Here is a 23,529-nt window from a genome sequence, read left to right on the forward strand (position 1 = left end):
GCCTCTTCTATGTGCTTAATTCCTTCTGTTTTGAATTACTTTGAGAACTGCTCTGAAGCTCTATTGCAGATTGTAACAAGACAGTTGTAACATAAGCATCAAAATGCTCCTCTCTGTAACCCCTAACCATATTTAATTTGCAATTTGCATTTTTCTTTGCGTTTAGATACCTGAAAATACACAATACAACTTTTTTGTCTATAAATATAACCGATACAGAAGGCAGAAAAGAGTACTGATGGTAAGCTGAACGATTTGCTCTGTAATTAAATATGAGGTGGCAGTTTAATATGCTTTGCTTAAAGGGGCACGATCGGCAATGAAAACAGTTTGCAAACCTTTTTATTCCATCGGTAAACACTTTAAGATGACGATGTAAATTGTGTTGAACCACATTATTGGATCACCTTTCACATGAAATGATTGATGATAGTGACACACTGCACTTCTGTCCCTTCTCCCTCCCTGGACAAAAACAAGACAATGGGGTAGATTTTGACTTTGTGTGACAATATAAAACAGGTGAAGTTAATGGAAATAAAAATTGAGAGATGTAACACAGGCTGACGATTCACTATCATCCATTTTACACTATCGCACAAAGTCAAAATCTACCCCAGTGCACTTTCATGAGTGATCACTGGGAAAACTTTGCTTTGCTCATAATCAGTCTCATCCTAATACAACCAGAATCGCACACTGATAAATCTTTACATCCAACAGCTCAATCCAAACCATATCACAGTGTTATCAAAGAACCATTTGTACTCAATAATAGCAGCTTCTTGCTTCTTAAAAAAGAGTAAAATCACAGCAAAAAAACCACAACAGAAAAAGTTAATACTTTGGAGACCATGTGAAATTTCCTGAAAGGAAATGGACTTGCATAACTGCCCCAGAATTTCATTGCTTCTATGTCAAGATCCGATTCTCTCAGGTAATGTTTTCCTCCTTCAATGTCCTCCAAATATTGACTATTATTGCCTGCTGCTACAGACTGCATTGATTCTTATTTACTGATTAACGTGTATTTCCTTTCTAGATTGAGTATAATTCAAGGATTTTGTGTAATATTGAAAAAGGTATCATTAAAAAACAGTTTCCATTTAAATCCATCAAATCCTGTGAGCATATTGAAGGGCAGAAGATCAGCATTTCCTTTTTAAGGCACCATGATTATGAACTTGAAGCTACTTCTCCTGAAGATAGAATAAAGGTAATAGTCAAATATTTCTGCATTCTCCAAACCCTAATACTTAAAAACATCTCCCTGCTTGACTGATGTAGGAAGAGACATTTTAGACAGTTTTCTCTCCTAGTTTGCTCAACAGGGAAAGCATGAATGGAAATGTCAGCTGAATATATATTTCGCAATTATCCCTCTTTGCAATTTTCCCCCCTTCCTCTCCTGAAGGTGCAGCCTCATTCTAGGGTGTGGCTCAACATGCGCCTACTGCCCTTTGGCACTGTAGAGATTCCCGCATCTCTGGTAAACAGGATCGAGTGCAAACCAATATGGTGGGTATATTGGCCTAGAAATTCAGTTGCTTGCGCCAGCCGGTAGTACCTTAGGAGGAGGAGATGTTGGGCGATAGGCGGCTAGCGGCCGGGCGCAGCGCGATCTGCGCCTCTCCCCAACTTCACTAGAGATTTAGCGTCGGCGCAAAGCCTTTGCGCGCGCTCAGTTGCGCGCGCAGATCCTGACGTCATTTCATCGTGCAACGCCCTTTGTGCGCCCCAAACCGGAACTTCAGTGGCGCCGCCCTTCTTTGCGCCTGGCGCCCCCAGCGACTGGTAGAGGGGAACGGTTCCCAGTCGGTGCGGGGGGCGCTATTTAAAGGGGACTCCTCCTGCATTATAAGTGACAGCCATTTTGTGCCAATCCTGTGTGAGAGACAAAGGCAGAGAGCTTTCTGCTTTGACTCAGTGCTCGCACAGGTACTTCTGGCTTCAGGCCAGAGCTTTGCACTTGGATTTCACTTTCAGTGCCATAGCCTTGAGTCGCCACATATACTGTAATGGGGGCTACAATGGGTGGAAACGTTGGCTTTCTGCATTGTATTCAAAGGGATCAGAGACGCCGTGAGAGAGTGCCAGTCATGGCCAGATGGAGAAGGGCCAACAGGTGTCGGCACAGGAGGCCTTACCCACCCAGGGTATACCGCCAGCAGTTCTCATATCTGAACATGTCTGAGGAGCAGTGTGTTCGGAGGCTGCGATTCAGAAGGGAGGTGGTCACTGAGATCTGCCACCTGCTTCGCAGAGATCTGCAGCCACAGCTGAGGAGCAGGACGTCTCTGTCGGTGGCAGTGAAGGTGACGGTGGCTCTCAACTTCTATGCCACCGGCTCCTTCCAATCCGCTACTGGGGACATTGCCAACATCTCCCAGTTCGCGGTACATTGCTGCATCCGACAGGTGAACAATGCCCTTTTCAGAAGGAGACGTCAGTACGTCTCCTTCCCCATGACCCTGGACAAGCAGCAAGAGCGTGCAATGGGATTTGGAAGAATAGCGGGCTTCCCCATGGTCCAGGGCGTAGAACTGATGAGCCAGCATTGGCCAGGCCTTGCTTCAGGGCTGCAGTGCGCAGGGCATGGCAGCCAGACAAGTCCACCCTGCCCCTTTAAGAGCTGACCGGCGCCAGAGTGTCTGCCGTCAATCAGCAACTCGCCGCACCTGCGCTGCACCCGCCCTCGGGGGTATCGCCCCGGACCGCCGGCTTAGCGCCTAATGATAGTTGTGCATCGCCTGTTTTAGCGCAGCAGCAACCTCTTGGGACGATGCGACTGAATATCGGCGAAGGTGGCGCGAACTTGCGCCGGGCGCAAACTTTAGCGGCCGCCCGACTAGCGCCCCGAACGTGGCTATACTGAATTTCTAGGCCATTGTGTTTAATCGGAGTTTAGGACGGAATATAACACACTAGTAATACAGCAAAAACATACGACCGTGACAAGCAGTTGGTACTGGACCCGATCGGACAGACGACTGGCATGCGTGAACAGTTCTCTGGCTTCTGGCCTCTCTCCCTCTCTCCTCTCTTCTCTCTTTCTTTCACTCTAGAACCACCGATGGTGAGCATGGGATCACTCTCAAAAGAGCGTTCGACCAGCCCAACTTCTCTTTGCAACTTCTGTTCGGCTCTCCCCTCCACTGTCTCTGTGGGCAAACCCTTGGGGTGTCACTTTTATTCTCTTTTTAGGGGTGGGACTGAGGCCAAGTTATTGACAAGACCATTTAACCTATAGAGGTTCCTCTAAAACTTCATCAACCAATGACAGCTCAAGTTCTTTGTCTTGGTTCTTGGATGAAAGCCCTTCCCAAAATAGGGTCTCATTACTTCATCCAATTTATCTTTCTTGTCTTTACATTTTCAAGGTTCCTCTATTGGAACTCATCTTATCTCTCTTGACTCTATCCTCCTTAACCCAGCAAGTACAAGGCCCGGCCCTGTCCCTCTTAATCATGGCCCCAGCCAGAGCTGTCGCATGTTCGCCAGTCGCTATCTCTCTTTTTCATCTAGCAAATGGCTCATTCTAAGATGGATACATTAGCCTCCTCAAATTCCTTTCATTCTATGTCTTTTCCTAATTAACTTTTAATTATCTTTGCAAGCAGTTCTGTTAAACAAACTCCAAATTCTATCTGTAGAGATTATAATATGGTTATTATTAATAATGGAAGAAACATAGTTTGGGCCTTCACTGGCCAAATTAAAGATACATTAACAAAGTCAAAACCCTAACTTACAAACAACAGATAACTAGCCTGGCAGGACCATCCTATGGGCTCCCATGTGGAATGTTTGTTTCACCTAATCTAACTGATTAAAAAGACTGTCTCAAATTCTAATGGATGCTTTCCAGGAAAACAAAACTTATCATTTAAACACAGTATTATTCGTGTAGCCATATACATTTTTAGGCACCCCTAGTTTCTAACAGCACTTCATCCACGTGGTCATTCTTCACCTGTGAGCCTAGACAGAGAGCCAGCAGGTTATTTGACAATTGTGGAGGTGGGAGAAGGGGGAGGCATCACAACTGAGCCCAATTCTACACACATACATACACGTGTATATGCACACGCACACATGCGCACAAACACACGTACGCGCGTATCCACACATACATACGTATCCACACACACACACGCTGCATCGTATTCAGGAGTAGGAAACCTTGGCTGTTTTTTCACACTCCCTAATCCAAGGGTAATGAACCCAATTATCATACCTCTACTTTTGCCATTGTTGAGATCTAATAATTCAGCACAAACTGGGGATCTAACTTGACTGAATATTAATCTTTTAAGCTGAACCATGATAAACCGTACATTATATTCTGTTTGTAAGTTTAATAAATTCATGTTTTTTTAAGAGAAAGACAAAAAACAATGAGCTGGTAAAATTGCTTTATTTTCTGCTGTATTAACCACTATCCCTTGCCTTGAACCTTATCTGTCATTTAACAAAGTTTTCAGATAGTCTAGTCTTTGCTTCAGTGCCTTGATTGCATTTAATGTGGTGAATTAATTTGCATTTATTTTACATTGATTACAGATCATTCAGCTTCTGAACCAAATCATTCAAAGTAGCATTTATGAGACCCATCAGACAACTGAGAGTAGCAATTATACCCCACAAAAAGATACTGGGGTTATAAAAGAGGGGCAACTAGAATTGCAGAAAGGAGGCCTTGCTTCAGTAAAGTGGAACAGGTACAAACTGCATTTTTTGATCAATTCTATTCCTTCTAAGTGTTTGTCTCTTCAATTTTTGGTATTCTTACACATACAGTGTTTGAAAAGCTAAATGTTTCCCTGATTGTTTCCAGGGCGGTTTGTTTTGTTCTGTGGGTTATAGTGGAAGTAATTTTCTGTTACATGTAGTGTTTTACAAGAAGATAAAAGAATAGGAGCAGGAATAGGGCATACGGCCCCTCGAGCCTGCTCTGCCATTCAATAAGATCATGGCTGATCTTCTACCTCGACTCCATTTTCCTGCCATATCCCCATATCCCTTAATTCCCTTAGTGTCCAAAAATTTACTGATATCAGTCTTGAATATACTCAATGACTGAGCATTCACAGCCTTCTGAGCTAGAGAATTCCAAAGATTCCCAATCTTCAGAGTGAAGAATTTTCTCCTCATCTCAACCCTAAGTTTTTATTTTTTAATTAGTTTATGGGATGTGGGCATCGCTGGCAAGGACAGCATTTATTGCCCATCCCTAAATGGCCGGCCCCTTATCCTGAGACTATGGGCTCGATTTTGCCAGGCCCAAGGAAGCAGGATTGGAGGCGTGTGAGGTGTTAAAATCGTAAAAAATGGTGGGTGGCTCCAATCCCGCCTCCAGCCTGCCTCCGAGCAATTTTCCCAGAATCGGGGTTTCAGACCCTGTTTCCATCCCGCCTCCAAGATACGGGATAGGCCCTTAACAACCAGTTAATTGCCTCTATAATCCCATTTTGAGAGGCCTTTCTGATTTTAACACTTTTCCCACATCCTGCACGTCTCCTCTGGAACACGCCAGTGAATCCTGGCGGCCTCACAAGTGGATTGCTTACTAACAGTTGCAACTCCACCATTAAAAAGGAGTTTTGACCAGTGATCATTTGCAGGTGGCAGAACTTTGTTGTTTCAGGTCTGGGGGATCTTTTAGCAGGCCTACTCATTGTTGTGGAAGTTTGGAGACTGACACCCATCTCCAGTGTGACCTCCTGGGAAACCCCTGTCTCCACCTTGACTGAACGCATCCTCAACTGAGGCATATACCAGAAGCATGGGAACCATTTATTTCCTTTCCTCCTGGACATCAGATTCGGATGCAGACCAGCCGTGGCAGCAACAGAACCATGAACAACAGCACCACCAACAGCAGCAGCAACAACAGGAGCGCCAAGCTGCTGCTCACCCACCTGAATCTGCGAAGGCGCCAGTGCGTGATCACATTGCTGCCCAGGATGCAAGGGACGCACTCATGTTGGCCAGATTTGCTTTGCTTGCACAATCAAACACTTTTGCCTCGCACCTTCTTACCAGAGCATCGACAATAGACAAGAACCTGCGTATTCCTATCACTCTGACCACCATACTGACAATTGCAAGTCGCTCTAAACCCTCAATGTGGAAGTCCCATTTGCGAGATGACACAGGCCACAACTTCAACAGTTTGCCATCAGAATTTTTTTATCACAACAAGCAACTGATGGTGTTAAGTATGTGTATTGTATTGAACAATTAACACAAAGACTTAAACGTATAACTCAAACAGGTCTTTACTGGTTGGAGGTAGGGACTGCACGTAGGTCTTTACTTCATGCCCACAGGCGGGAACTGAGGGGAGATCAGTACCCACAGTACTATTTATACCCCTATGGCCAGGAGTGGTACTGCGTATCACTACGCCCTACAAGTAGTGCAGTCCTGTCCATAGGTTCAAAGTAGCACACATATTACATACACAACATTCCTCCCTTCTTAGCTTTACAGTCATCTCCCCATTTAACATAACGTAATAACATATATACATATATAACTTCAGGTTTACATAACAGAATAACATAGATACATAGATAACTTCATGTCAAAACAGATCACAGATTCAGTCTCTGCGGAAAACAGTTCACAGATTCAATCTCTGTGGTGTAGTCGGTTCACGTTGCTGGAGTGACTCATTCAATAGTCCTTCCATGGATTTAACAGTTTGAACTTCCGAACTGAATTGGCTCCGTTCGGAGGGACCACGTGTGTGATCTGGTAGAGGTAATAATGGTTCAGATGGGTCATCTTCTGTTTCGACTTTTCCTTTTCTGCTTCTTGGAGACTCTCTGGGCTCCACTGTCAGCTGCCAACTGCATGCGCAGTTCCTCCTTCTCTTCCTCCTTTATCCGTAGTAGAGCCACCTTCTCCCGATGTTCCGTAGACTTTCGGTGCTCCTCCATGATTTCTGTATGGTGGGAGTCGAAGTTACAAGTTGGGCAGGACAGGACATAGTAATATTCGGTGTCGTCCTGATCTAGGCCAGCGAGAGGGTCTTCTATTTCCTCCATACCCAACTGGGCGTTAGCCAGCTTTTGTTCCAAGTCCAGACATCTTTCCTGAAGAGACTTCTTCATGCGTACCTCTTCATCCAGCTTTTTCTGGGCTTTCAGCAAATCGTTTACTAATGACCTCATTTGAGATTTTACTACTTCAACTTCTTTTGGAGATTGATTGATCGGACTATTCAATCCCTCTACCGGAGCAGCTGTTTCAGCGGTCTGTTGTTCTACGTTGACGTGAGTCAGCGTACTTTTGGCATCCAAGGGCTGCTCTGTTGCAGTCATCTCAGTCTGTGTTGCCACCTCAGCTCTTCCAATAACCTTTGAGAGCTCCGAACCCCTTTCGTTTGAATATTGAAGTTCGTGTTCAAGTTTTTCCCATTTCAGAGTCCTGTCCTTCAGCATATGCAGGAGTTGGCTGACCGTTAACTCCTCTGACATCAGACGTTTTGTGTGCTCCTGCTCCATTTTCTCCATCAGCTGCTTCTGTTGTCTTTCCAGATTCTCCAACTCTATATCAAAGAACTCTTTCGTTGCATTCAACTCTTGCTCACAACAGCGAAGCATTTGTTCTAATTGCTGTTGTAGTTTGAAATGGAGTTGAGTTCGAGCCCAGTGTCCCTCAGAAATGGGCACATCAGTAGACTTGCCAGACTCAGAATCCACAGTTAAACTATGTTGTTGTTGCTCAGTGGAATTCTGTGCTGAAACTTTGTCTTTTGCACCTGAGTTGGGCTTACCATCATCCGTTCCAGAGTCTGGGCCGACTATCTTCACCGAGTTCTCACTCGTTATTGTTTGTAGGAAATGCCAGTCCATATTCATTTTCCTAATCCACTCCCGTCCTAGTAGTGGAGAACCTCCTTCAGATATCACATATAAGTCCATTATTTGACTGTCTTCGCCCTTGTGGACCACTGCAACCTCTATTTTCCCGATGGGGTACACTCTTTGCCCCGTGTATGTTTTCAATATAATCCCCGTATCCTGTAGGGGAATATGTTGGAATAACTTTCCGTAATCTTTCTTATTTATGACCGTCAATGCCGATCCAGTGTCCAATTCCAGTTTTACTTGGACTCCTTCTATCTGAAGAGTGACCCAAATTGTCTGGAGGTCTGCACCCTTACCAACGTTGAGTACCCTTAAGCTAGCCAGTTCAATACTGCTTAAGCCAGCCAGTTCATTACTGCTAGCGTCTGAATCGGACTCCTGTTCGGCCACCTTGTGTACTTTTGCGTATTTTCCTTGCGGTGACTTCTTGTTGCTGGTCTTCTTCCCTGACCTGCATACTCTAGCTATGTGTCCAAGCCTACCACAAGTTCTACATTCTTGGTTTTTAAACCAACACTGGTTCTGATCATGCGTTGTCTTTCCACAACGATAACATTTGCCAGAACTCACACCCAATTTGTGTGCACTGACCGTAGCTGCATTACTGCCGTGCCTCTCGCTGCGGCTTCGTGTGCTGCTGCCATAGTGACCGCCTTCTCAAGCGTCAGCTCATTCTCCTCGAGCAGTCGCTTTTGTGTATCCTGTTTAAATAAACCACACACAAATTTGTCTCGTAGTGCATCTGTCAGTCCCGTTCCAAACTGGCAATATTTCGCTAATTTACGCAATTCCAGCAAATATTCAGCATTGCTTTCATGCTGTAGCTGCCTTCTGTCATAAAATTTAAATCGTTCCGCTAGCATCAGCGGCGTGGGGTTTAGATGATCTTTCAGGACAGTAACAATCTCATCGAACGTCTTATCCGCCGGTTCATCTGGTGATAACAGGTGTTTCAATTGCCCGTATGTCTTCGCACCCATTAAATTTAATAATGTTAGAGCTTTATCTTGGTCACGAATTTTATTGGCCTTACAATAATTTTTTACTCTTTCAACATATATGGCCCAATCTTCGAGGTCACTATCAAAGGTGCTAATATTCCCGTGTTTAGGCATTGTAGATTTGCAATTTCTCAGATTTTATTTTCTTTACTTGTTATCAAAGATGGCGGCTTCCCGCTCTTGCCGTCGTCCTCCGCCCACAAAATGGCGGTTTTCCCGCGCTTGGCGGTGTTCACCCGTCCCCCGACGCCGTCTCCCTTCAGCCGCCGTCTCCCTTCAGCCCCCGAGTGCGGCCCTTATCTTCGCCGCGATCGCCCGAGTGCGGCCCTTATCAGCGGATGCGATCGCTGGATCGCGAAGTGGCTCCCGACCGAAGCGGCTCTCGGCCCTTGTCTTCTGTGTGATCGATAGCCCGCGCTGTGCACCGCGGCTCTCGCACCTTGAGCTTCTGCAGCCGCCGCGCCTTTCAGTCCGAGTGCGGCCCTTATCTTTGGTCCCGATCGCTGGCCCGCGCTGCGCCTCGCACTTGAAGCGGCCTCTGGCTCACCCGCTCGCGCGGCTCTTGCTCGCTCCCTCCCGGGCTCTGGCTTACCCACGAGGTTATGGAGGCTTCAGGGTCCTAATGCCTGTCGCTTCCAGTCGCTGGAAGCTGTCAGGATTTCTGCTGCCCTTCAGTTTTGAGTGGGGTGTTGAGGATTGAAACCTCTCTTCAACGTCCTGTCTTTGGACGAAGCCGCCGTGGAATAACTGCCGCAGGGTTCGAACCGACTCGTCGCCAGTGTTAAGTATGTGTATTGTATTGAACAATTAACACAAAGACTTAACCGTATAACTCAAACAGGTCTTTACTGGTTGGAGGTAGGGACTGCACGTAGGTCTTTACTTCATGCCCACAGGCGGGAACTGAGGGGAGATCAGTACCCACAGTACTATTTATACCCCTATGGCCAGGAGTGGTACTGCGTATCACTACGCCCTACAAGTAGTGCAGTCCTGTCCATAGGTTCAAAGTAGCACACATATTACATACACAACAGATGGCATTTCAAAAATCAATACAACGGAACACCCAAGTGACTACCATTATGGCTACTTGTGCATTATCTTCCTCTTACGCATGCTCCTACGTGGTGCTTCCCCTGTGGTTTCAGCAGATGTGGAGGCCCCTTGCTCACTTTCTTGCTGGTCCTGTTTCGACACCTTTGGTGGTCGTCCTCTGGGGTTGCGAACCTGTGAGGGCTCGGCAACAGTCTGCTGATCCTGCGGCTGTGCAGGGGATGAGATGCCCATCTCAGTTGGGTGAGGACTCGGGTGAGGCTCTGACCGAGGGCTATGCAGTGGCATGGTCGTGTGAGCGCTTGGAGAGGAGCCCCCATTTCCTTGTTGTCTGCCACCAACATCCCACTCATGGGTCAGCCCCACTTCAGAGCTAGCAGGTGGATTGACAGTGCCTTGCTGCACTTCAGGGGGGCTATGAGGACCCGTTTCTGCACTGGAAGTCCTACTCCAGAGGACTTCCATGAAGGTCTGGTTTCTATGCTCAATAGCTGATCATCACTCCTCAAGAGATGCCAGTCTATTCTGAAAAATGACCATGTTTTCAACACTCTGGCGACTTAGCTCCTCCATGGCCGTAGCCATCCTTTCCTCTACCGTAGCCATCCTTTCCACGGAGGTTGCCATCCTTTCCGTGGTGATGCGTTCATGCGCCAATACCTCCACAAAGGCTCTGCTCATGTTCACGATGGACTCCTCCACTGCTGATCCTGTCTCCACCATCTGCTGATGCTCACTTGTGAGCTGTGATACACCAGGTGACAACACTACTCTATCTTGCAAAGGTCCCACCGAGGTGTGAGTGTCTGCGCTGGTGCTGGGTGCGCTGAATTCTGCTGACGCTGCGCCCTCTGAGGTTGCAGCTTCCTCTGAGGAGTCTTGAAGCTCAGGTTGTTCCTCCTGGACAGTGGGGACGGGGGCTGCTGATGGTCCTGTGGGGGAGTAAAGGAAAGAGTTAGAGATGTGAGGCCAAGGTTACATGCACATTGAATCAGTTGATCATAAGTCAATCTGTTAGAGCATCAGAATCATTATCAGTCACTCCGCTTGCTGTGATGCGCCCGTCTGTCCGTCCCCCACTTGTGAATCTTCCTCGACACCGATTTCCAGGGCTGCCTCCTCCAAGGTGGTGAGCTGGGCTACTGAGGGTGGCCCTCCTCCTGTCCTCACTCTTTCCCTCTTATTGTGGCCTTTTTTTTCCTACAATGAGGGACACAAGTGGAGTTTGAGTGAGAATGAAGGAGTGAGTGTAGAGAATCCATAGCATAGATGCTTAGAAGGAGACAAAGGGCCCTTCCTGTGTGTTGTAAGTTGTTGTCATTGCATCACAGTGATAGGAAGTGTGAGGGCTGCATGGTCGAATAGTTAAGTGAATGTGACCATAGAGAGAGAGGGAATGGGTAAGGGTGCAGGGATGTAAGTGGGATGTGGAGGAAGAGGTTGGCAAAAGTGAGGAGAGGTGATGGGGATCAGATTGAGGGTGATAGGAAAGGAATACTAATTTTTCCTGTGCGGAGAAGGTCATGAAACCTCTTCCTGCACTGCAGCCAGGTTCTGCGGCATACAGAGATTGAGTTGACCTCCTGGGCCACTTGCATTCACACAGCTTTAGTCTGCTGGGGAGGCTTCTTCCTCCCTGAGGAAGGGACGAGCACCTCCTTATTTGATCTTGCTCCCTCCACCAGAGCTTGGAGGAGGCCTCATCGAACCTTCGAGCACACTTTGGCCTACGGCTGGACATAGTTGCTGAATGAAGCGATCACAACAATGTGCATAAAGTTTAAAGTCTCCAGAAGAAGCAAAGCTGCTTGCAGGCCTTAAATCCAGCAGCATTGATGACATCATCGGAGGCGATTTTCTGTATGAAAAGACTCATTGGGCCAGCGGTTTCCACACGCTGGAAATCAAATACCCAATTAGGGCAAAATCGCACTTTTTTCCCACTTCAAATCGGAGTTGGGGTCCTGACACGAAAACCACCAGACACGCCCCAGCCTGACCCCAATGGCAAAATCGAGTCCTATGACCCCTAGTTATAGTCTCTCCAGCCAGGGGAAACAACCTCTCAGCAGCTAATATGACATCCATACTCCAATTCTTAATGATGCAAATGCTATTCATGAATTATCCATCTTTTTAACTGAGCCTAACCAATACAAATATATCCCAAGCTTTTAAACAGTCTATCCTTCAAAGTAGGAAACAGCATCAGTCTTCCATTGCAGCATGCCTCACGTCTACTCTTGCCTTTGGTAAATCTGTATAGAAAGCTATGGCAAATCAATGTGCATCAGGAATCGACAGTGCTGTGTATGAAGAATAAGCATTGCTTGGGGTTTTATATTATGATTTGTGCATTTTTTCCTGTAATTAATAATGTACTGTGCAAAATTCAAATTTTCTGAAACTCATTATCGAAGATTATAATTCCACTTCGAACCCCACACTTCTGGGTCTGTAAGAAATCAGATATGTAGCAATTATTCATTGCTAGCCAGCTACAACCAATAATTCTCTATTGTGGTCACATGAAGCACCTTTATCTGTACTATTTCCCCTTCAAAAGTGATTGTAGTGGCGCGGCTCTTACAGTGATGTTTATACCTGGAGTAGCTCTTGCAGCAGCCAGTTCTGGTCAGGCTGATCCGATCGTGGTTAGAAGTTCCCTGGAATTTATCTGTTAATTACTGAATTATATATATTTTGTTTTCCTACAATCTTTACTGTGTGGCGGAGCCACCAAAGGACTCAGAGCGGTTGTACATAATTCCTTTAACAGCAATGTAGTTACTGTCTGTGCCTGTACCTTTAATTACACTGTTTGACTGTACAATGCCTAGTTACCTTTACAGCACGTGATGACGTCATGCCGTTAGTCACGTGATGCCCCAATGGCGGGAAGAATGTCATGACGTCACTCTCCTGATCAGGGGATCAGTCCTCGTGGAGCCCTCAAGGAGAGTAGACCTGTTATTGATGTGTTCTAGCAGTTTCCAGTTTAAACTCGTTTGATTTCATTAATTTAATTACCTGAGTTGAACTCAGTCTTTTTGATAGGAACCACCGTTCCTACATTGGTGACCCCGACTTCTACGAACAATTTTCGTGGCCGATTCGACATGGACACGAACGCCATCATGCTGAAACTGCCACAGTTCTGGCAGCAACAACCGGACGCCTGGTTCATCCAGGCTGAAGCCCAGTTCGCCATTCGGAACATCAACACGGATCAGACCCGTTATTATTACGTGGTCCCCGCCCTCGACAGCGCAACTGCATCACGGATCATCAGCCTCCTCGGTAGTCCTCCTACTGACAGCAAGTATGATGCAATTAAGGCGCGGTTGCTTCAGGTTTTCGGGCTATCAAAGTCGGAGCGTGCTCGCCGGCTCATCACGCTGCCCGGCCTCGGGGACTCCAAACCGTCCGAGCTCATGAGCCAAATGCTCACGCTATTGGGGGCTGAACCGGAATGTTTCATCTTCCGGGAGCTTTTCCTCTATCAACTGCCTGAACAGGTTCAGGCTGCCCTGGCCAGCTCCGACATTACTGACTGCGCCAAGCTCGCGGCCGAAGCCGATAAGATTTTCACGGTTACCCAGCAGTGCTGCGCAGCCACGAGGCGCCCACCCCCCACAGACGCGGTCCCAGTTTCTCCTACAGCGGGCTGGTGCTCCTACCACACCCGTTTTGGTGCGAAAGCACGATGCTGCCGTTCCCCCTGCAGTTTTTCGCCAAAAAAAAGAACAAGAAGGCACAGGCGGCGTCCCTGGCGACGGATGACCAAGTCTAATGGGCGTTCTGCGGTGGCGATGGCCGTCGGTTCTACGGGGAAACTCCTCTAAATCACCGATTCCCTCTCGGGCCGCCGTTTCCTTTGTGACACGGGGCGCAGTGTAGCACACTACCTGCGTCGAAGCTCAACACGCAGACTGGGAACCTCGGTTTTTCCCTCGCAGCGGCTAATGGCGCAGCTATTCGAACGTTCCGAAAGTGGCGGGTCGAAGTCTGTTTCGGCGGTCAGCGCTTCTTTTGGGATTTCGTCACAGCTACACTCTCACAGCCTATCCTAGGGGCAGATTTTCTGTGTGCCAACAGCCTACTAGTCGATGTCCGACACCGCCGGCTGATCAACGTGGCCACCTTCCACTCGATCCCATTCTTCCATGGTACCTCCGTGGCACGTTCCATTGCCTGTGCTTTCCCTCCTCCAAATGACTTCACGCGGCTCCTTGGGGAGTTTCCGGAGCTGACAAGGCCCACCTTCTCCTCTTCAGCGATGAAACATGGTGTTGAACATCACATCACCACTACTGGCTCCCCGGTTTATGCGCGGGTTAGAAGACTCGAACCCGGCAAGCTTGCAGCTGCGAAGGCGGAGTTCGCCGCAATGGAGCGGCTCAGCATCATTAGGCGATCGAAGAGTCCCTGGTCTTCGCCTCTCCACATTGTGCCGAAACCAGGCGGCGGCTGGCAGCCATGCGGTGACTACCGACGCCTCAACGACGCCACCACTCCAGATCGGTACCCGATCCTGCATATCCAGGACTTCTCGGCCCACTTGGCGGGAAATACTATCTTCTCTAAAGTCGATCTCGTCCGTGGATATCACCAGGTTCCAGTACACACACAAGACGTCCCGAAAACTGCAGTCATCACCCCTTTTGGCCTCTTTGAGTTCCTGCGGATGCCATTTGGCTTAAAGAACGCAGCACAGGCGTTCCAGCGTTTAATGGACTCCGTTCTTCGAGACCTGCGGTTCCTTTTCGTCTACCTTGACGACATACTCATCGCCAGTGCCAGCAAGGAGCACATCTCCCATTTGCGTTCCCTCTTTACGCGCCTCAGCCAACACGGTTTATTCATCAACCCGGCCAAGTGCCAGTTCAGCCTGCAACAAATCGACTTCCTGGGACATCGCATAACATCGGACGGTGCCGTCCCTTTGGCGACGAAGGTTGAGGCGGTTACTTCTTTCCTGCAGCCGTCGACAGTCAAGGCCTTGCAGGAGTTCCTGGGGATGGTCAACTTCTACCAACGTTTCGTCCCCAAGGCGGCTCAACTCATGCAACCCTTGTTCGGGGCCCTCGAGGGCAAGTCCAGTAAAGACCCAATCAGCTGGACAGCTGAAATGATCCAGGCATTCGGCGACACCAAGAACGCTTTGGCCAACGCAACCATGCTGGCGCACCCACTTCCAGGTGCTACTATCGCCCTTACCACTGACGTGCCAGACTACGCCATCGGTGCGGTGCAAGAACAGTGGGTCAACGGCACATGGCAACCACTGGCGTTTTTCAGCCGTCAATTGCGAGCAAATGAAAAAAAGTACAGCACCTTCGATAGGGAACTACTGGCCCTTTTCTTCGCCATTTCCGGTTTTTATTGGAGGGGCGCCCCTTCACGGCTTTTGTCGACCACAAACCCCTTACGTTCGCCATGGCCAAGACCACCGCACCGTGGTCCGCTCGTCAACAATGTCACTTGATGTTCATTTCCGAATTTACCACGGACATTCAACGTGTGTCTGGTAAGGACAACCTGGTGGCAGATTGCCTCTCCCGTGTGACGGTCCACGTGGTGCAAGTGGGAATCGACTACGCCCTCATGGCGGCAGATCAGGTTTCGGATTCGGAGGTCCAATCATATTGAACCGTTCCCTCTAGCTTCCAAGTGACCGACGTCGTCTTCCAGGCCGCAGGTGCCACGCTCCTTTGCGACGTTTCCATGGGAGTTCCTCGTCCCATAGTGCCAGTTGCATGGCGCCGAAGGGTTTTTGATGCCATACACAGATTGTCACACCCAGGGATGAAGGCTTCGCAACGGCTTATCTCAGCCAAGTTCGTCTGGAAAGGTATGCACATCGACCTCCGTGACTGGGCTAATACCTGCGTCGTATGCCAGACAGCCAAAGTCCAGCATCATGTCAAGGCTCCAGTGGCTGCGTTCACTGTTCCAGAGCGTCGTTTCAACCACGTGCATGTGGACCTCGTGGGGCCGCTTCTGCCTTCTCAGGGTTATACTCATCTCCTTACCATAGTGGACCGCACCACTAGGTGGCCAGAGGCAATTCCTTTGGTTTCCACCACGTCGGCAGACGTCGCTAGAGCTTTCATCTCCTGTTGGGTCGCCCGTTTCGGGGTACCGGCAGACATCTCGGACTGCGGGCCACAATTTTCCTCGGGTCTTTGGAACGCTGTGGCTCAGGGGCTCAGTACCAAACTTCATCGCACCACCGCCTATCATCCGCAGGCAAACGGCCTTTGCGAGCGGTTCCACAAGTCGTTTAAAGCCTCTCTTCGGGCCAGTCTTCAAGGCGCAGGAAGGGTGGACAGACTCCCATGGGTCCTGTTGCGTCTCCGTACGGCGCCCAAAGATGATCTACAATTGTCTTCGGCTGAACTCGTCTCTGGCCAGCCGCTCCGTGTACCAGGAGATTGCCTCCCTTTTTCCACAGAGCCATGGTCCGCCTCCCGGCAACTCGTTCGCCACCAAGAAGCGGCCAGATGCTTTGCCCCGATACCTACGTCCAATCACGGTTTGCAGACCTCCTACGTGCCACCGGGACTGAAGACTGCGGAGTATGTCTTCATCTGACACGACGCTCACCGGGATCCGCTCAAGCCCCCTTACACTGGTCCTTTCCGCGTCATCAAACCGGGAGACAAATCCTTTTTGGTCGACGTCGGAGGGAAACCGGATCACATCTCGGTGGACCGCTTGAAGCCGGCTCACCTGGACCTCGACCACCCTGTCGTAGTCGCGCAACCGCTCAAACGTGGCCGACCGCCCATTGCCGCCGCATCTGATCAACCAAAGCCACCTGACAACCCGACTGCGCTCGCTGTGCCTGCTCAGCCGCCACCGACTGCCAACTCGTCCACCGGTCGTCAATTTCCTCTACCAGGCTATCGAAGTCGATTGGACAGGCTCATCAGGCCTCCTCCTCGCCTCACCTTTTCTGTTAAAGACAATTCTGGGGGGCGCATGTGGCGGAGCCACCAAAGGACTTGGAGCAGTTGTACATAATTCTATTAACAGCAATGTAGTTACTGTCTGTGCCTGTACCTTTTTAATTACACTGTTTGACTGTACAATGCCTAGTTACCTTTACAGCACATGATGCCCCAATGGCGGGAAGAACGTGATGACGTCATGACGTCACTCTCCTGATCAGAGGATCAGTCCTCGTGGAGCCCTCAAGGAGAGTAGATCTGTTATTGATGTGTTCTAGCAGTTTCCAGTTTAAACTCGTTTGATTTCATTAAAGTTCATTAATTTAATTACCTGAGTCGAACTCAGTCTTTTTGATAGGAACCTCCGTTCCTACAACTGAATTTTATTTGCAAAATTCTGAAGAATTGTTATTCCCCTCAACTTAAACTGAAGATACGAGTGCAGACAGACATCTCAGTTAATACTGTATGGAATGCTAATTATCCGGGAAAGGGTTAAATAGAATTTTAATGTCTAAACTGCTGCCTGTAAGCAACAGTCCCATTCAGTGTTACTCTATAATGCAAAAGAACACACATCATCTGTTCTATTTATTCCAGAAAATCATTTAGCATTAACATGTTGCCCTCGGTGATATATTTGCAATTTATTATGTATGAGCCATTCTAACGTGTGATTAATAACGTTATATGAAGTTGTCCATGACCAGTTTAACAGTTTCAAATGATGCTTAATATACTGTTTACAGTTGTAAAGTGAATACTTGTGTATTGTATTTAATATTGAGAATTGAGACCTAACTCTGACCTAAATTCATCAAGCGTCACTGATGAAAACTCTAACTTGGTCAGGTGCAGTGAGCATGATTAAAAATAGTGCATTTTGTCTGAAAAATATGAACAGACTAGATTCTCCATGTTGTGTTATCCCCTATGTCACTTCATTACTAATTGGATTCCATGCACCTCAGATGTTGATTACATGCTGAGTCCAGATAATGTTTTTAATATTAATTATTATTTCTTTTGTGATCTTTCTGATGGTTAGTTTATGCAGTGTATGCTATTTCCTAGTGACTTGTAAATTGAATGCATTCTTGACATGTTGGCTGAATGTAGATGCAGACGAAATACTGACTGCTCTGGGGAATTAAATTCTTTTTACAAAAAACAGGAGAAATACTTGTCCATCTCTAACTAACAACCTGTTAGCAGAACCCCATTCTTAGAAATCAAACATTACAAAGCCAGTTGTTCCGGCAATTTTGTTAGTAATGTTACTCATTGAAGTTAAGATTTTGAATTAACAGGAAAGAAGACACAAAAATACAGTCCAGGTGTTGCTGCAGTAGGCTTGTGAGCATTTTAACTTTAAATATACTGTGTACTTACACAGCATTTAAGAAAAAAACCATGGGGGAAAAATTGAGCCGCGCCCCCTTTGAGGTGCTATCTTCGCCGGTAGCGCCCCGAAAAAATAAGCGCCCCGTGGCTGAAATTGAGTGGTAGCGTCCCGAGAGAGAAGCGGGGCACTACTGGAAGCGCCCTGCCTCCCTCTTGGGGTGCTGCGAGGGAATATCGTGGCTCTACGTGGCGTGGTATTGCAGCCCTTCCTCCCCTTCTTAAAGGGGAGGGGCCTTGCGCAGCGTGACCTGGGACCCAGCTGGGCCACCGGGGATCGGAGTGCCGGCAAAAGAGCACGGCACTCAAGAGAAGCGCCAGGCTCACAGAGCGCAGCCGGCACTCCATGGGGGGAGGGGGGCGGGCGGGTCAGGAGACCGGGGACGGCAGTGGAGGCAGGTGCTGGCAGGCGGCCAGCAACAAAAATGGCCGCCCGGCACCTCGCCTTTAAATAGCATCACCCCGGCCGCAGGTAGGCCCCCCTGATCCCGTCGGACATTGCGTCCGGTGGTAAGTCGGGGGGCGCTACCGAAAATCGCGAGCGGGGTGCTGCGCACGGCGATGACGGTGCTGCACCCGGGTGCTAGTTGCTTTGTGCCCCGTTAGCACCCTCTTAGAGCGCTAACGGGAGGGGCAAAGCAACCAAATTCCCCCCCCCCCCCTCCATATTACAAAGCTTCTAAAACATAGTTATGTACCTCTTGGTGAGCGGAAGATTAAAGCAAAACTACTTTAGACGTTTTTTAAAATTACTGTTTCAAGAGTTTACATACAGATATATAGGCCGGAATTTTCCTTACCTTGGTGGGTCCAGTGCGGGTGGTCTCCGTGTCAGGTCGCAACCCCACTGCTGGCTCCATCCCGCTGTTGAAAATGAACTTACCTTAATGGAGCCTATTAAGCCCACCCAGCGCGTTACCCGGCCCAATGAGCTGGAGCAGGTGTGGTGACGTCATTCATGACGTGTTTTAAGTCGGGATCCTTAAAGGGACACTGGCCACATTGCATTTTAAGTTCAATCTAACATAGTGGATGTTGAATCTTTACTGTACAATCATATAATGTAATATGAGTGACAAATATTTGAATAAAATTATCATTAAGTAATATGATCAATAATACAAATACGATCAGGAACATAATTAAAAAAGTACATTAATTGTGAAGTTATTGGTGCTTTAGTCACAAATCAGTAGACTTTTGTATCAGTAACTGGTACAAATAAAGGATGTGTGTGTATAGATAATACATAAAATTAAGCAGATTTTAAATGTCATTGTAAAGGGGTGGAGTTACAACCTTATGCAAGTTCAGCGGAAGAACTGCGGAATCCCTGACAAACAGTGTAAGCGGTGCTTACAATGTGTTTCTGGGATTTCTACAGCTCTTTTGTTGAAGTTAATAATGGACAAGTGAGAGAACCTCTGCAGAAATTCACCCTAAAGTCTCAGACTGAAAAATTTAATTAGTCATATATTTAGGGACTGAAAGCAAATTGAACCAGTGGAATGAGTGATAAGAATGAAATTGTTATGGCTGATGACTTGATTTAATGTGTAACTGGACAATCACAGTATACTGTGAGAAAAGTCTGACCAGAAACAACACAATGTATTGAAATGGTATATGTCATTTTTTTATAGTGCAGATCAATTCACTGCAATTACTGTTCAGTTGGAAGGCAACAGCCGAGAATGGTGGTGAAAAATTAACATTTACCAGTGGCTTTTCAAGTCGTACAGAATCTCCATCAATCTGTTAGCTGATGTAATCAACATGTTTTTATTTGGTTTGTTTTCCATGCTGTCAAGTCATCAGCTGGATCAATGGCCACGGAACTCACGCCTCAGGTTGACAGACGTGGTTCCCGAACTATGTAAATCCCGTGGCCATGCAGGAAATTTAAAAAATAGGGGGGAAAAGGCTCTTAAGTGCCTGTAAAGTACCTCCTAATTTCAATTAGGTCCCCCGCCGCTGCAGGTCAGGTCTGCTCCATGCTGACAGATGCGCCTGTGGGAAAGGCACGTGGGAGCGAGTTGACGGCGGGTTCCTGACCCGCTGTCAAAAAAAACTACATTCCCACCCGTCCTGCCACCGAACTTGCCCACTACCACCCTGGAAAATTCAGCCCATAGTGTATATTGTTTCACAGCCCTTGGAGGGTACATTGGTGCCTTAGTTGCATATGTTGGCAGCAATGTGTTTTTAAGGGTTTAAGTAAGTTAGCCTTGGTTGCTGGGGTTCAGTTGAGCTGGTCACAAGAGCTCCAGGATTTCTCAAGAAAGCATCATCAGATGAATAATATCACATTGCTTTGATATTTTATGGCTTATAAAATTTTGTTTCTCCCCTCACCCTGGCCCAACTGTCCATGTTGTCTGTTTGTAGTGAAAACACACATTTTGCATAATTCACCCTTGGAGGTAACAGTGAAAAACCTGATATCTGTGGTGAATAAAAATAAAGCTTCTGCGGACCTGTGAGATGATGCAACTCCTGTCATAAACTTCAGTCCCTGACTTAAACTTGTGGAAAATCAGAATGGTAAATGTAAATCAGAACCTTGTGGCTGAAGTCCTTTTGTTGGACCGAGTCCTAACAGAGATCGAAATGCTTGCTACTGAGCACTTGCATAAACTTGGCTTGTATTGCCTTGAGTATAGAGGACTGGTGGGTGGGATTTGATCGAGGTGTTTAAAATGATAAAAGAATTCAATAGGGTAAATACAGAGTAACTATTTCCTCTGATGGGGACATCAAGATTGGCTCTAATTTTAAGATTATGACTGCTCAATCAGGAGCAAAATCCAGAAAAATGTTCTCACACAATGGGTAAGTAGTACAAATGTGGAATTCTCTCCTCCAAAAGGCTGTAAATGCTGGGACAATTGGAGCTTTCAAGACTGAGATTGATAGATATTTGTTAGGTAAGGGTATCAAGGGATATGGAGCTAAAGCGGGTAAATGGAGTTGAGGAACAGATCAGCCATGATCTAATAGAACAGTGGAATAGGCTAGAGGGTTGAATGGTCTATTCCTGCTCCTACCTAGGAGGATATATCTCTGCAGACGAGTTGGTCTAGTTCTGGAAAAAATGCCCCAGAGAAAGAGGTTTACAGTTCTTACCAGCCAGAAAGACCTTTTTTGCCAGCCTTTGAACCTATGTGAGAGTTTATTGTCTTAATGAACATCCTAAAGAGTAAATACAGATTCAGACTGAAAGTTCTCCCTCTGGAAAGCTGTTCAAACTTGCAGTATCCAATTTTCTATCAAACTACAGTCTAGTAATTAGTGAGGGGGGGAAAGTAATCCAGTTCAGCAAATGTGTCGATAATGTACTATGGAAATACTAAATAGATACGCATGGATAGTTTGATTTTTGAGTCTTTACTGGTATTTTCCAGGTTGATGTATGGCATTGTGGCGGAACCACCAGAGGATTACGGACATTTGTAGATAATTCCTTTTACAGCAATGTAGTACAGCTGGGGGCTGCACCTTTTAATGTATCTGTTAACTGTACTAGGGCTTCTTTCCTGTACTCCGCGTGATGACGTCATGCCGTCCGTCACGTGATCTCTCATCGGCGGGAAGAACGTGATGACGTCATGACGTCAGAGCTCGGAACCTTCTAGCAGTTGAGCTCAGAACCTGCTAGCAGTTGAGCTCGGAACCTGCTAGCAGTTGAGCTTGGAACCTTCTAGCAGTTTCCAGAGAGGCTTTCAAGCAGACCAGACCTATTTGCATTGTATCCTACAGTTTCCTGTACAGCTTCGTTTGTTCATTAAATTTTATTGTTTTTGATTTTCTGAGTCGATCTCAATTCTTTGGCTAGGAACCCCAGTCCCTACATTGGTGACCTTGATTTCTTCGAACAATTTTCGTTGAAGTTACATCATGGACACGAACGCCGTCACCCGCGAACTGCCGCCATTTTGGGAGCAACAACTGGCCGCATGGTTTTTCCAGGCGGAAGCCCAATTTGCAATCCGGGGAGTAGCAGCGGATTTGACCCGTTATTATTACGTGGTCTCCGCCCTCGACGGCGCCACGGCCTCGCGGGTCATCAGCCTCCTCGAGAGTCCACCGAACGATGGCAAGTACGAAGCTTTAAAAGCACGTTTACTGCAGATTTTCGGTCTGTCCAAGTCGGAGCGCGCTCGCAGACTTCTCTCCATGCCCAGCCTTGGAGACTCAAAACCCTCAGAGCTCATGAGCCAAATGCTCACACTTTTGGGCTCGGAATCGCAATGTTTTCTGTTCCGCAAGCTGTTTCTCTGTCAACTACCAGAGCCAGTACAGACGGCCTTGGCCAATTCCGCGATCACGGATTGTGCTGAACTCGCCGCGGAAGCGGATAAAATATTCACCGTCTCTCAACAATCTGGTGCAGCCACGAGGCGCCCATCCCCCACAAGAGCGACTCCGACGACGACTCCTGCAGGCTGGTGTGCATACCATGCTCGTTTCGGCACAAGGGCCAGAAATTGCCGTCCGCCCTGCAGTTTCTCACCAAAAAAAAACCTACCTCAAACAAGCGGTTTCTGAGAAGATCAATAAGGCCTAAGGGACGCGCCGGAGTTGCGATGGCCGTCGGGTCCGCAGGGAAACTCCTATACATTACAGACTCCCTGTCAGAGCGACGTTTTATCTGTGATACTGGCTCCCAGTGCAGTATCCTACCAGCGTCGAAGCTAGATCTTCAATTCGGCGGTCAAGGTCCCCACCTCGAGGCAGCCAATGGTGCGGTCATTCGCACGTTCGGAAAACGTAGAGTCCAGTTGAGTTTTGGCGGCCAACGTTTTGTTTGGGAGTTCATCACGGCGAAAGTCTCACAGGCCATCCTGGGGGCAGATTTCTTCTGTGCAAACGGGTTTCTCATCGACGTCCGACACTGCCGGGAGGTAGTGCTGGAGGAGCCACAGTCCTTGCTCTTGTCCAACAGGTTTGAGGCTCTTACTCCCTGTGAGGATGGGAACGGGGACTGCGGGGAGGATGAACAACCTGGCCACAGCACCGTGGAGCGGGGGGCCATTCAAGTGGGGGGAGTTAAAAGAAATGGTGTAGTGGTTGGGGATAGTATCATTAGGGGGATAGATAGGGTTCTTTGCAGCCAAGAGCGAGAGTCCCGAAGGCTGTGTTGCCTGCCCGGTGTCAGGGTTAAGGACATCTCCTCTGGGCTGGAGAGAAACTTGGAGTGGGAGGGGGAGGATCCAGTTGTCGTGGTCCATGTTG

At 47.7% G+C, this 23,529-nt stretch overlaps 1 protein-coding gene across 1 annotated transcript in view; it reads left to right on the forward strand.

The window, feature by feature from the left end:
- LOC147108601 (uncharacterized) overlaps window positions 1–23,529 on the forward strand; it is a 159,957-nt gene that overhangs the window by 21,979 nt on the left and 114,449 nt on the right. The window contains exons 3-5 of the mRNA XM_086005284.1: window positions 167–241; window positions 1,043–1,216; window positions 4,564–4,721. Coding sequence (XP_085861410.1) covers window positions 167–241; window positions 1,043–1,216; window positions 4,564–4,721 — 407 coding nt within the window. The remainder of the gene's footprint in view (window positions 1–166; window positions 242–1,042; window positions 1,217–4,563; window positions 4,722–23,529) is intronic.

The sequence above is a fragment of the Somniosus microcephalus genome, chromosome 13 (genome assembly GCF_052327205.1).
Source record: "Somniosus microcephalus isolate GS21.2 chromosome 13, FLI_Smic_1.0, whole genome shotgun sequence".
NCBI lineage: Eukaryota > Metazoa > Chordata > Chondrichthyes > Squaliformes > Somniosidae > Somniosus > Somniosus microcephalus.